General features: G+C 54.3%; 1 protein-coding gene across 1 annotated transcript in view; it reads left to right on the forward strand.

The window, feature by feature from the left end:
• Nucleotides 1-2,201: 2,201 nt before the first annotated feature.
• The window catches only part of LOC101416573 (ectonucleotide pyrophosphatase/phosphodiesterase family member 7-like), a 40,698-nt gene continuing 27,825 nt past the window's right edge, over nucleotides 2,202-15,074 (forward strand). The window contains exon 1 of the mRNA XM_023584611.2: nucleotides 2,202-2,442. Coding sequence (XP_023440379.2) covers nucleotides 2,202-2,442 — 241 coding nt within the window. The remainder of the gene's footprint in view (nucleotides 2,443-15,074) is intronic.

Raw genomic sequence — 15,074 nt, forward strand, 5'->3', positions numbered from 1 at the left:
ACACACAGTGGAATATTATTCAGCTGTAAAAAGGAAGGAGTTCTGACGTGTGCGACAACGTGGATGAACCCTGAGGATATCATGTTGAGTGAAATAAGCTAGAGGTAAGAGGACAAATATTGTATGTCACTTATATGAAATAATTAGAATAAGCAAATTCAGAGTCAGAAAGTAGAAGGCAGCTCACCAGGAGCCAGAGCGGGGGTGAGGAAAGGGGAGTTAGTGCTCAGGGGGTGCCGCGTTCCTATCCGAGGTGACGGATGGCCAGGGCTCGTGGTGATGGCAGCACATGGCAAATGTAATTAGCACCACTGAACTGTATGTTTGAAAATGGTTAAAATGGGAAGTGTTAGGTTGCACATGTGTTACAAAAACAAACACAGAACTTACAACGGCCAACCCTCGTGTAAACTAAGGACTACTGTTAATACTATAATTATAATAGTGCTTCACCCATTGTAACATAAGTACCAGACTAATGCAAAGTGCTGGTAACAGGGAAAACTTGGTGGGGGAAGGGAGGGCTTATATGGGTGCCCTGTCTTTTCTGTATGATTGTTCTGTAGACCCACAACTTCTCTAATAGAAGGTGACGTGAATAATGTACATATTGAGCCCAGCCCTCAGGGCATCCGATCCATGGCGGCTATTTTAATCATCACAATGAACAATAATTTGCTCTCTTAGTGAAAAGACAACAGACTGAACAGAGGAAAGCACTCATCTAGCTTGTATCCCACAATTGCTCACCCCATTTTAATTTGCTTTTGTTTTTTCCTGTCTGATGGTTTTGTTTCGTTTTTTTTTTTTAATTATTTATTTATCTCCCCTCCCCCCTCATTGTCTGCTCTCTGTGTCCATTCGCTGTGTGTTCTTCTGTGTCCGCTTGTATTCTTGTCAGTGGCACCGGGAATCTGTGTCTCTTTTTGTTGTGTCATCTTGCCGTGTCAGCTCTTCACGTGGGCGGCGCCACTCCTGGGCAGGCTGTGCTTTTTTCACGCTGGGCAGCTCTCCTTACGGGGCGCACTCCTTGCACATGGGCTCCCCCACACAGGGGACACCCTGCATGGCACGGCACTCCTTGCATGCATCAGCACTGCGCATGGGCCAGCTCCACACGGGTCAGGGAGGCCCTGGGTTTGAACCTTGGACTTCCCATATGGTAGGCGGATGCTCTATCAGTTGAGCCAAATCTGCTTCCCTAATTGTTTTGTTTTAACAGTTGCGGAGATTAGATTCCATATATGCAAATACAAGGCAGAGAAAAATTCCACAGGCTTTGTTGTTTGGTTTATCATCCCTCATCTCTTTGCCACACTAACAACTCCCATTTACTACTCCAAAACGTCTTCATCATAAACAGCTGATATGGAGAGCAAGATACAGTATCTGTTCTGCTGGTTAAGCTTTTGAGAATGAACAGAGTCAAGTAAAGAGAAGATAGAGGAACACAGAAGCAGATAAATATAAAAACAAGTTTAGGAAATATTATGAGGAGGTAAAAGTAAAGTGAAGAGAAAATTAAAGAGAGGAGAAAACCTAAAGAGAAGTAAAATGGTGTTTTAAGAATGAGATTATTGGGGAGTAAGTTTTAGGAAAAATAATAATAAAATTACATTAGTAAATAAGTAATAAAGGAAAATGTTTAACAAAGTATATATGCACATATTTAATACAGACCTATGCACATTTTCTAAAGTACAGACAAAAACATGACCAACTTTTAAATCAGCAGGAACCAAAAAACGGAAAGAGAAAGAATATTTGGTAGATCATAAACTCACAGCGATTGGTAGGACTGGTGTTAGGACAAATCATTACATAGTCCAAAAGGCCCTATCACAACGAGAATTTTCAAAGGGCAGGAAAATGAACAATTAAAGAAATCATACCAAATAACTGGAATTATTGAGCAGTACATACGCCACAAGCACTCTTCTCAACTTTTTCATAGAATCTGAAATACTGCAAGACCAAACCCCAAAAGCCAAAGTATACCCTGGGACGTCGCAGGGCCCCGTCCCACCCCACTTGCAATCGCACTGGCCCCCAGCACGCCCCGCGGTGGGTTTTGAAAGCCAGGGCGGCTCGCGGGAGCCCGCGTGCTGGCTCCGGCCGGGGCGCGGGCGGCTTATCAGGCTGGACTTCGCCCGCGGGCAGGTATAAGGGGCGCGCGGGCCGGCGCCCCGCGTCCCTGCAGCATGAGGCTGGGCAGCGCGCTGCTGCCCGTCCTGCTGGGCTGCGCCGCCTGCCACCCGCTGCCCCGCGGCGCGGGCGCCCGCCCGCTGCTGCTCATCTCCTTCGACGGCTTCCGCTGGGACTACGACCAGGACGTGGACACCCCCCACCTGGACCGCCTGGCCAGGGAGGGCGTGAAGGCCAAGTACCTGACGCCGCCCTTCGTCACCATGACCTCGCCCTCCCACTTCACCACCATCTCGGGTAAGCGCGGCCCCCGCGCGGGGGGCCGGTGCCCACGGCGCCCCCCGCGCCGTCCTGTCCCAAGGCCGGAGCTGGTTCTCCCGCGGCTGGACCACTGGGGAGACCGAGGCGGCGCCCGAAACTGGGCGCAGGGCGGGGGGAAGCCTTAGCGCAGGGTGTCGTGGGCCGCGTGGGGGGTTCCCAGGACCCTCGGCTGAGCCCCGTCGGGATCACCCCCGCTCCACTGCCCACCTTGCAACCTGCGGACCGTCCATTCGTGCGGTGCCCGGTGGTCTTTTTTAAAAAGGGAAATGATTCAAAGAATTTAAAAATCCATGTGATAGAAACAGTAAAACATCAAAGCCTGAAGACCTCAATTTAATCAGGTCACTCCGCTGCTTAAATCCCTCAGCAGTGGCCCGAGGCTCCTCGAAGAGCCCAGAAGGTCCCATGCCATGTCCTGGCCCCTGAGGTCCCTGCCTGCCTCTCTCTCCTCTCTTCCCCTCACTCGCTTCTTTCCAGATCATGAAAACCTCCTGCCCAGCTCCCCCCTGCCCCAGGGCCTTTGCACCTTCTGGTGGCCCCCTCCCCTGGAATCTGCAGTCCAGCAGGGGAGACAGATGTTGGACAAGCAAACAAATGTCATTACAACTCAGAGGGGCACGAGGGAGGAGAAGGAGGGGGCTGGGAAGACCTCAGGGGCAAATCTACCGTGGATTAGAGACCCGGAGGGGCTCCCTGAGGATGGGGCAACTGAGCTGAGAGCTGAAAGGGAGCTCAGGGGATGAGAGGAAGGGCAAGTGCGCCAGCTAGAGGGACCAGCCTGGGCCGGGCGCCTGGGACAGGAAGGGGCATTCCAGAGTCCCAGCTGCCACTCAACAGGGATTCCAGCCTAAAGGGGGGAGTGGGGGCGGAGAAGGGAGGAGACGAGCGCCAAGGGCCACGGCATCTGGTTCCCAAGCGTCAGCTCCTGCCCCTGTCGGCTGCGCGTGGCAGCTCCGGCAATACCGCGAGCAGGTGTTGTTCCCATCCCGGGGGTGAGAAATAAGGCTCAGGGCGCCGGAAGGACTGACCAGCCATTGGCCAGGAATTGGGGTGTCCCAGCCCTGCGGAGGCCATCCTACCCAGGTCCAGAGCCTGCGGAGGTCCCCAGCCTGCGGAGGTCCCCAGCCCGCGGAGGTCCCCAGCCTGCCATCCCCAGACACCCCTGGCTCCTCCAACACGGGAAGGTGGTGCTGGGAGGGCTGCGGGGTGAGCCTGGCCCTGCACCACCCACTTCTGGGGGCCCTAGGACACCTGCCGGGGCCTGCAGCCCCGCTGAAATTAGCGAATTGTAGGAGCCTCTTTCCAGAGTTTATCACTCCCATCCATCCCTCAAAGGCGTCCTCGAATCAAAACCTTAAAACAGAAAGCTGAAGAACCACTCGGAGAGAGACTTGCTAAGGAAGAGTTTCCTGCGCGTCAACTCTCCGAGAGGCAAGTCGATTGGGAACCATTAGCTCTGGGAAGCAGGAACTAAACAACCCTTTTCTGAAGAAAGCAGATCCCACTTCCCAGCAGCATTAACTTCAGGATGCTTAAAAGATCTCCAGGGGCAGATTCTGGCTCCCTGAGCGCTGGGGACAGGATGGGCCCAAAATAGCTTATGGTGCACCCACCTTTTATTTATCCCTTTCGGATAAGATATGAGCAGCGCAAACATGTGTTAAAAATCACAAAATCACCCCAACTCCTCCCATACATTCATCGCCAGTGGGGACAGAGACAGGTACAGCTTCAGTGGGAGGTCATTTGGCAACATCTGCTAAAATTACAAACGCACAGACTTTTTTACTGGGCAATTGCAGGAAGAGGATTTTATCCTACAGCTATGTTTGCTCAGGGGAAGATGACGGGCGAACAAAATTACCCGTTGCATCGGTGTTTACAACAGCCAAAGGAAATGGAACTAACCTAAATATCCATGGAGAGGGGAGTGGTTGAATAAAACAAGCTGTACCTTAAAAAGAAAAAAAATGGGGCACCTCTTTGTGTACCGATAGGAAATGAACTATCTGCAAAATGGATCAAGCAGCAAGAGCAAAATGCAAAGCAAGTGTGGAGCACCTACACACTTTAAGGGGGGGTGTATGTATATATATGTGTATATAATTGTTTATAGGACCTCAGGATAAATAAACAAGAAAATGGCAGCAACTGGTTTCTCCAGGGAGGGGGCTTGGGTGGCTGAAGGAGAGGGTGGGAGGAACATTAATCTTGAATCTCAGAAATGTGTTACCTATAAATAACAAAACATCATAACACAAACCAATTTTTTTAACTCAGCACTTGGCAAAAATCTGTCCCTTTGTGCCTCTTACTTATAACCAGTCCTGTCATTTATTGAGCCAATGAACATTCAGTCTGTTTTGACCTTAAAACGGCCTTTCTCGTGATGGGCAACCTGGACTATTTGGGGCCGGATCATTCTTGGTTGTTGGGGCGGGGGGTGGCCCCTGCGCTGCAGGATGTTCCACAGCACCCCTGGGCCCCACCTGGCAGATGTTAGTAGCCCCCGTGACAGCCACACGTTTCCAGATATTGCCTGACGTCTCCTGGAGATGCCGGGCTTAAGAAAATGCTCAGCCAGAGCCTTCAATTCTCTCAAAGGTGATAGGAAGTCAAAACAACTCTCCTCCTTTACAGATGAGAAATCCAAGGCTCGGCGAGAGGACAAAGCTTTCCTGGGGTCCCCCAGTGGCTGAGATGCAGGAGAGGAGCCCAGCTCAGCTCTGGATGATTCTAGAAGCTGGGTTCTTAGTCCCTGCCCTCTGGCATGCTCGAGCCCTCGGCTGTCTTGGATTCTAGTTAAGTGATCCTTCCCAACCCCTGTGCACGTCCCATCTCCGGGGCTTCCGAGCAACCGGTGGATATCCTGAACCTATTCCGTCAGGGAAGCAGGGGCCGGCCCAGACTGGGCAGCTAGCTCCCTGGCCTCTGTCTTCACAAGCGGGACTCAAGCCGACCTCTGTCCAACTCCCCTGCGGACAAGAATCATCCACAGTTGGAAAAAGGAATGGAGAAAAATTGGTTCTGCCAGCACCCAAAGACCTCATCAGGGAAGCGGACTTGGCCCAGTGGTTAGGGCGTCTGTCTACCACATGGGAGGTCCAAGGTTCAAACCCCGGGCCTCCTTGACCCGTGTGGAGCTGGCCTATGCGCAGTGCTGATGCGCGCAAGGAGTGCCCTGCCACGCAGGGGTGTCCCCCGCGTAGGGGAGCCCCACGCGTAAAGAGTGCGCCCCGAAGGAGAGCCGCCCAGCGCGAAAGAAAGTGTAGCCTGCCCAGGAATGGTGCTGCACACACGGAGAGCTGACACAGCAAGATGACCAACAAAAAGAAACACAGATTCCCGTGCCCTTGATAAGGATAGAAGCGGTCACAAAAGAACACACAGCGAATGGACACAGAGAGCAGACAATCTGGGCGGAGGGATGGAGTGGAGAGGGAAGGGGAGAGAAATAAATTTTAAAAAAAGAAATCTTTAAAAAGAAAAAAAGACCTCATCAGATGCCAGAGGGTTGGCTCGACACGAACCATGGTAGAAAGACTCCTTGGGCTCAGCTGATGAACTGATCTTCCCATGATACCCCTCGGCAATTTAAAGCAGGGGAGAGGGGTTGGGGCAGCGCTCGTTCCGCATCCCACAGCAGAAGCACGACAAACCGCTGGAATGAGGGCTCAGGTGAGAGACCAAGCTTCCGGGGAGTCAGGTGGTCCCGGTGAGGGTGCGGGGGGAATTGTCACCCCAGGCACACGGAGAGCCGCCCACCCCAGAGAGCTGACCCACCCCCGGGGCCCGAGCCCCGGGCCTGCCTGGGGCACGCGCACCTCTGGAAAGCAGAGCAGGGAGCCGCCATGTGCCTGCAGAGGCTGCCGGGGCTGGGGGGCGTCTTGGGCTCACCCCAGGAGACGGGGCCTGAGCCCCTCGTTGGCCCTCCCTGCTGCTGAGGATGGGAAAAGTCTCTCCAGATAAGTTTTTTGGGTTTTTTTTGTGTCCCCCCACCCCGTTGTTTGCACTCGTTGTCTGCTCTCTGTGTCCATTCATCATCTTTTTTAGGAGGCACCGGAAACCGAACCCGGGACCTTCCTTGTGGGAGAGAGGTGCCCATTGGCTTGAGCCACCTCCACTCCTGGCTTGTTGTGTCTCTCATTGTGTTTCCTCCTTGTGTCTTTTCATTGCATCATCTTGTTGCATTGGCTCTCTGCACCAGCCTGTGGCATCAACTCGCTGTCTGGCTTGACTTCTTTAGGAGGCACTAGGAACCGAACCCATGACCTCCCATGTGGTAGGCGGGTGCCCAACTGCTTGAGCCACATCAGCTTCCCCAGATAAGTTTTTGAAGAGCTTATGTTGGATTCATTGTTTCTTTCAGTAAATATTATTTGAACACCTCCATTGTGTGGGGAAGTGGGGACAGGACAGTGGCGAGAGGCCTGGCATGGCTTAGCCAGGCTCCCTGCTCAGGGTCTCACCAAGCTGCACATAAAGTGTCAGCCAGGGCCGTGGTCTATCGGAGGCTCGGGGTCCTCTCCCAGGCTCGTGTGGTTGTTCACAAAATCCATTTCCTTGCAGAAGGCAGCTTGCTCTTTCAAGGCAACAAAAGAGGGTCTCTCGCCTCTAGAACCAATTTTAAGGGCTCACCTGATTAGGTCAGGCCCACCCAGAAAAATGTCCCTTTCGAATAACTCAAAGTAAACTGATTAGGGATCTTCATTACATGTGCAAAATCCCTCTTCTTTTTTAACAAATCAATTTCATTGATACATATTAATAAAGCACAGGATTCATCCAAAATGTACAATCAAAAACGGTATTTGGTATAATCACATAGTGCAAAAACCCTTTACCTTTGCCGTGTTCTATGGGTTAGAAGCAAGTCACACGGGGAAGGGTAGAGGCCTTGGGAAGTAACGGCTAAGGGGTGTGGAGTTTTTCTTTTTGGGGTAATGAAATTTTTCTAAAATTTTTTGCAGTGGTGAATGCACAACACTGTGATTCTAGTAAAAGCCTTTGATCATACTCTTTGGATAGATCATATGGGGTGTGAATATATCTCAATAAAACTGCTTTGGGGGAAAAAACAGCAGCAGCAAGCCACAGGTTGTGCTCACAAGCACGGGGAAGGGATTCTCCGAGGCGTGTGCTCCAGGACCCGGCTCCCAGCCATCCTGGAATTCCGTGTACCCCACAGACTCCTCCAGGGCGGCCCCGAGCCGGGGCGTGAGCGTCCAGCTTTTTAAAGGCAGCAGGCAAGAAGGAACGGCTCCCCAGCCTGGAGCGCTAGAAAGCCCCTAGGATTACGGTCCAGTCCCTGAGCTCAGGGGTCAGTCCAAGAGGCTGCATAACCAAGAGGTGCTCCGGCACCTTCTCCAGGTTCCAGAAACACCCACTCCACGCATGCCTCAGCTTCAACCTTGTGGGTATTTTCTGCCCTGACAATGTGTTCCACTGGCAAAATGCAAAGAGCCCCCTCCAGGGTATGAGTCCCCTCTCATTATTTTCTCTCCTATTCCATGCTGTGTTTTGCTTTGCGACTCCACATCAGCAGTGAGTGTCTCTTTGGCTTAATGTCTGCCTCCTTCACTAGGTTGCAAGTTTTTAGAGGACACAGTCTCTGGTTTGTGTTTTCCTTCATAAAGTATAACAGAAGCTGGAACCTGGAAGATGAGGTAGACTTAGCTAGACATAGAGTGGGAGAAACAGCAGGCCAGGCCGAGGGGAGCAGCATGCACGAAGGTCCTGCGGCAGGAAAGAGCCTGGTGAGTGTAGTCACCGCCTAGTGCTGCGTAACGACTTGCCCCACATCTCAGCCGCTTAAACAACAGCTATTCTCCTCTCACCCTCTCTGTGTGTAAGAAGCCAGGTGCAGCCGAGCCGCGTGCCTCTGGCCCAAGGTCTTTCACGACGTTGCCATCGAGCTGCCAGCCGGGCTGTGTCCCTGAAGGCTCGAGCAGGGGCTGAGGGTGGGAGGAAGCCACCTCCAAGCTCACACGTGAGGTGGCCTTGCCACACAGGCCTCTGTCCAGGGCTGCCCCTGGACACTGCAGGGGCTTCCCCGGGGCACCCGCAATGGAAGCGACAGCCTTCTTATGACCTAACCTGGGGAGGGATTTCTCATCACCCCAGGCCACACTCAAGGCGTGAGGTTCCCAGGAAGCAGGGATCCCGGGGTGCATTCTCCCTGGGCCCTCCATTGGCTGGGGGCCCACCCTGGAACTTACCTGCCCACCCTGGGGCTTACCTGCCCGCCCTGGGGCTTACCTGCCCGCCCTGGGGTTTACCTGCCCTGTGCATGGAAGATCTCTCAGGAGCACCCACACCCAGAGAGAGGCAATGGCTTGGAACCAGTCCCAAGAAATCAAACTCAATCCAGGGCTCAACCAGTTGGGCACCCGCCTACCACACCGGAGATCCCAGGTTCGGGTCCCGGTTCCTCCTAAAAAAGATGAGCTGATGCCTGCACTCTCCGCACAGAGAGACGCCTAAATAAGCAGATGCCACAAGCCAGCAGACGCCGCAGCCCATGGGGAGCCATGGAGCCATGGGGAGCGGATGTGGCTCAGGCCACTGAGCACCCGCCTCCCATGTGGGAGGTCCCAGGTTCGGTTTCTAGTGCCTCTGGGAGAAGGTGAGCAAATAATGAGCAGACAGATGAGAAAGCCATCCTGGGACGGGGCAGACAAATAAAATAAATAAATATTAAAAACAAAAACTCAATCCCCCAGGCTGCCTGGGAACCCTGCAGGGCCGTCCCTCCAGCCTCCTTGAACTGCTGGCATGAAAAGCCGTTCCCCGAGGATCGGAAGCTCCTTTCCCGAGTCTAAACCACCTGATCGCCACTCACTCCAGAAGCCTGTACTTCTGCTCCCCTGCAGGTGACGACAATGAACACTTTTGCCCTCTCTGACTGCAACGGGATTGAGGATCAGTCAGAATTAATTATGCTACGGAAACCAAGGAAATCCCAACAAGCGAATGGGGTGTGGATGAAAAGTGTTATAGTGGCGGCGTAAATTTTCTCCCCCAATAAACCAACTGAAAATAAGTCAATTCTTTTTTTTCTAATTTACTTCTCCCCCCTCCCTTGTGGCTTGTTTTTTTTTGCTGTCTGCTCTCTGTGTCCGTTAGCTGCACATTCTGCTGGGTCTGCTCGTCTCCCTTTGTTGCGTCATCTTGCTGCGCCAGCTCTCCACGGCACATGGAGCAGCTTTGCCTTCACGAGGAGGCCCTGGGACGCGAACCCAGGGCCTCCCGTGTGGTAGACAGGAGCCCAGTCGATTGAGCCACGGCCGCTTCCCTCTAAGTTGATTCTTATCAACTGGTTTCAGACAAACGCTATCCAAAGAGTAAGCTGGGACGTTCTAAGTGGACACTTTTAGATCCAGTCGAATGGAGATGGCCCAGGAGTGCAAACGGAGGCTCCAGACTCAGCGACGGTCCAGAGTGATAAAAGCGCCGCCCTCTCTGCCCGGCATTTTCTCCTTTCTTGGAAGGACACAACAGTGGCAAGCTCAGGCTCCCTGGCGGCCAGAAATGAAGTCTCTCTCCAAACCAGAGCCAGGACCTGGAGCCCTGCACTGCACACTGGGGACGTTGTTTTTGTAAATACCATGTGGACGGTGCCCCCGGAGGTGTGTGGTCCACAGCTTGCACAAATCTTCAGGCTCTTAGATTCTATTCCAACATCAACCCAGAAGAGGTAAAAACTTCCTGTAGATGTAATCAGTCACAAGGCTGCCCCTCCGTTCTACGAGACAGGAGCAAAGAAGTGTGGCCAAGCGCACTTGGAGGGCATTTAAGAATGAATCGCGGGAAGCGGACTTGGCCCAGTGGTTAGGGCGTCCGTCTACCACATGGGAGGTCCGCGGTTCAAACCCCGGGCCTCCTTGACCCATGTGGAGCTGGCCCATGTGCAGTGCTGATGCGCACAAGGAGTGCTGTGCCACACAGGGGTGTCCCCCGCGTAGGGGAGCCCCACGCACAAGGAGTGCGCCCCGTAAGGAGACCTACCCAGCGTGAAAGAAAGTGCAGCCTGCCCAGGAAAGGCGCCGCACACACGGAGAGCTGATGCAGCAAGATGACGCAACAAAGAGAGACACAGATTCCTGTGCTGCTGACAACAACAGAAGCGGACAAAGAAGAACACGCAGCGAATAGACACAGCGAACAGACAACTAGGGTGGGGGGTGGGGGAGGGGAGAAAAATTAATAAATCTTTAAAAAAAAAAAAAAAGAATGAATGGGGGTTTCCCAACGGCAGCACATGATGTTTGGGGCCAGATCTGTCTTGGGCATGTTGGGGTGCTTAGCAGCAACCCTGCCCTCTCCCTACTAGACGCCAGTAGCACACCCACCATCCCCGTCACGACAACCAAAAATACCTCCAGGCATTGCCAAACATTCCTAAGGGGCAAAACTGCCCATCACTTGAGAACCACTGGGCTAGATGTATACCAAGCACATCTCAAGTAAATCAGATGGCCTAAAGATCATACACAAGACACTCATCCAGCGACAGAGACAGAGTCTGAAAGAGACACAAGAAAAAGGAAAGAAAAAGGAAATCCAAGTCCTGTTGCTGGTAAGAATCCAAGCCCAGCAGATGCGGTTGGAAACCTAGATAGAAGATGCTGGAAAATTTAATCAGCTCCCATCCTGCTTCCCCAGCAACAGCTCTGCTGAAAAAGCCCTAGAGGTCAACAAAGCCCCAAACATAGGCAAACCGAGTAATAAAAACCACAGTTTGGGACCAAAAAAAAAAGCCTTCAACTACCAGTCATTTCCAATGAGGGAGAAAAAAAATGGATTCTTGAAAATAAAGAAAGCTGGGAAACCACGATTTTTCTTAACTTTTGATTATGAAAATTTCCAAAATCACAAAAGGAGAGAGAATTGCATCGCGAGCCCCCATCACCCAGCTGCAAGAATTGTCAACAGTTTGCCACTTTTGTTCCATCGACTCCCACCCAGTGCTCTCCCTCCTCTTTCACTCTTTCTGCCGTCTTTCAAAGCAAATTCCAGGCACCTTGTCGTTGCAAACGTAATACGTCAGTATGTGTCCCTGACCCAAGGCTTTCGACTTGTTTTGTTGTTGGGTAACCTCCGCGCCTTTGCCACATGTAACAAATTTAACGTAAAGAAACTGGGGTTCCTACAGGCAGAGAGAAGAAGTCATTCCCACCTCAGACGTCCCCCGCTGGTGCTTCTCCAACCAACAGCTGCGGTCATTTCAGAGCGCAGACCCTGCTTCCCCACATCTGGGGCGAGGCTGGGACCCCGGGCTTCCCGCAGGCCTCCAGGCCGTGCCGCAGCTGCTGGTCCACGGCTCACGGGAGAAGGAGTCGCTTGGCAGGTGACAGCACCCCTGGTGCCACAGGAGGCGGCGCCGGCGGGGAATGAATGGATTAAATCCGTGCCACCAGCAAAAACGCATGGCCGCAGGAAGCGGCTGTGGCTCGATGGATTGGGCTCCCGCCTACCATATGGGAGGCCCGTGGTTCGCATCCCGGGCCTCCCAGTGAAGGCAAAGCTGGCCCGCGCCCGTGGAGAGCTGGCGCAGCCAGATGACGCGACAGAGGGAGACAAGCAGACACAGAGGAGCGCGCAGCGAATGGACACAGAGCAGACAGCAAGCGAGCGTCAAGGGGGAGGGATAAAAAGTAAATAATAGATCTTAAAAAAAAATGCATGGCTGCTCCTGCTTCCCAGGCTTTGGGAGAAGAGAGAAGCGGGGGGCCCCTGGAGACAGGAGGGGTGCTTCTCAGAGCGGCCCCCGGCCTGGTAGAGCTGCCAGGGAATGGTGGCCTCAAGGTTGTCAGTGTCCGCGGGCCGGGCATGTAGAAATGCTGCCCTCGCGGGCCTCAGGCCAGAAGGTCAAGGTGTCGGGGCCACACTCCCTCTGGGGGCTCTAGGGGAGATGCCCCCCAGGTCTGCTCCAGCTCCTGGGGCCCCAGGGGTCCTTGCCTCGGGGCCACACCCTCCCACCTCTGCTTCTGTCTGCACGTGGCCCCCTCCTCTGCAGGTGCCTTATCTCCTGGCTCTTCTAAGGACACTTGTCACTGGATTTAGGGCCCCGCGGCTAGTCCAGGACAAGCGCCACATCTCAAGATCGGTAACTTGATTACATCAGCAAAGGCCCTTTTTCCAAATAAGCCACAGGACCTGGAGATAAGAGGGTGTGCATATTCAGCTATGCACTATTCAGCCTGCTACAGCGGGGAAAAAGAACTAAGTGAGGGGAGGAAAGATGCAGAGAGAAGAGAAATCTGGGTTCTGTGGCGGTGGCCAAGAGCTCCCAGGGGGATGTCAAGGGGGCCACCTGCTGGAAGAAAGAACACTGCTGTTTACAGCAGGGGGAGGAGACAGGCGGGGGCAAGGCCGTTCTCTGTCACCCTCGTTCCTATTGAATCGCATTTCTACCCAAGGGCCATTCGCAAGTCTTATTTGGGAATGGCTGTCATTAAAAAGCAATGTCAAAGGGAGTGGATGTGGCTCAAGCAGTTGGGCACCCACCTCCCACTTGGGAGGTTCCAGGCTCAGTTCCCGGTGCCTCCTAAAGAAGAGAAGCAGATGCAACAAACTGATACAATAAGCAGACACAACAAGCAGACACAATGAGCAGGGAGGGGATGTGGCTCAAGTGGTTGGGCACCTGCCTCCCACATGGGAGGTCCTGGGTTCAGTTTCCTGTGCCTCCTAAAAAAAAAAAGAAGACAAGCGGACACGACGAGCAGACGCAATGAGCAGACAGACAAGGGAGCCATGGGGGAGGAATAGATAGCATCAAAATGAAAAAAAAATGTTAATAAAAATTTAAAATAGGCCCATATTTCATAGATTAATAAAATACTTTTTTAAAAAAGCAATGTCAAAAAGAAGTGGCAGGAAAGACAGCGGGCAGGCAAACAGGGACACAAGAGGACATCTCAGGATTGGAAGAGTGGCCCCGGGGCCTGTGGACAGCCGGTCTCTTGTCAGAGCGATGGCAGTGGAGCCTGCGCTGCCACCGTGAATGGAGGGCTATTCGTCTCTAACACAAGGGGTTGGTGCTTATCTCCCGGGTCTACCGAAATGATAGTGGGAGGGACGCAGCGGATGCCTTTCGGGTCAACGTTAGCCGGCCCGGCAGCAGGTGCACGGCGCCGTGGCCAGCATCGCTCGTACCAGCTTCTTCCACGCCCGGCAGCCCAGCACCTGGCAGGCAGCTGTCACCAAGCAGAGCGCCAGCGCTGCTGTGGTCTCGGAGTTCCTCTACGGGGTGTGTGACGCAACGGCGGCCGCCCCGGGCAGGCTCCGGGAGGAGAACCTCGAGGACAGCCCTGTGCTTGTAGAGGAGCTGCTGGACGAGATGCTGGACCTTGGCTGTCCGCAGAACGCCGAGGGCATCAAGAGCCAGCCTCAGACAGGGAGAGCAGCCCCGGATCGCCGGCCAGGGGGCAGGGCAGGTCGGCCGGCGACGGGAGGGCATGGAGCCCCGCTGCACCGAGCTCCTCCTCGACGTGCTGGAGCGGGTGAGCCGGCGCACGACCCCTCAGGGGCAGGGGCCGAGCGGGTGGTGATGAGGAGCCTCCCGAGTGGCGTGCCCGAGGGCAGAGGTGGGATGAATGGCAAGACGGTCATTGAGAAGCAGGGCAAGGGCACTGCTGACGCCCGCCCCTTCCACCAGCGCGTGCACTCCGCCAGTGCCACTCGGGACGTGGCATCGCTTCACCGCCCCCCCCCGCCCCCATGGAGCTTTTGCGCTCGTGAGGTGCCCCCCGCGCTCCCTGGAGGCGTTTGAACCGCAGCTGGGCTCCAGCGACCACGACGTCACCAAATGGGTGCGCTACGCCGGTGCGGCGGGCTTTTCGTGCTCCCTGCTGGCCGCCTAGTGGCGGTTAGCCCGCCTCCCCGCCTCCTTTTCCACAGGCGGGTGCCCCTGGCAGCACCGCACATCAGTGCCCAGCCCCCGTGTCAGCTTTGCTCCTTCCCTTTGCACCTAGGTCTGCGACAACCCCGTCGCTAGCAGGCTGGGGGTGCAGGCCCCTGGGCGGGGCTTCTGCTTCTCCGTCTGTCTGTCCTGGCCCAGGACCAGGTTCTGAGTTCTAGGGCCAAAGGCAGGTGGGCCCCCGATCCCCTCCCCTGCAGCCACACCTCTATGGAGTGGAAGGCTCTGCTGCCCCCCTCCTCAGAGGCCCCCCAGAAGCCAGGAGTGGCTTCCCAGCCCTGCACCCCTACTCTGCTTTGGGGTCGCGTGAGCTTGCTTTTGTACACATGTGACTTTGTCCAGTTTATAAACCCAAAAAACGGAGGAGGAGACATCAGCCTTTTTCACTTGCACTTACACGTGAGCAAGGTAAAGTGGGAGCTTTCGGGGTTCGTTTTCTCCTTCAGGAAGGCGTTGCTTGCGTTCGGATGTTTGTGCTTGGGGCAAGCCTCGTTTCTCTAACGGAAGTTTTCAAGCCCGTGGGTTTCGCTCTGGGTCCTCAGCGGGTGGGGACCCTGGGGGTGCAGATTTGGGGCGAGGCGGGTTGCGACCCCAGCGGGGGCTGATTTTCCATCGGGGCCTTGGCTGGGTCCTGAGTGAACTTGAAGACGGAGTCCTGGGTTGACTTAAGGTGGGTGATGGACTT

This window comes from Dasypus novemcinctus, chromosome 23, assembly GCF_030445035.2.
Source record: "Dasypus novemcinctus isolate mDasNov1 chromosome 23, mDasNov1.1.hap2, whole genome shotgun sequence".
Lineage (NCBI taxonomy): Eukaryota > Metazoa > Chordata > Mammalia > Cingulata > Dasypodidae > Dasypus > Dasypus novemcinctus.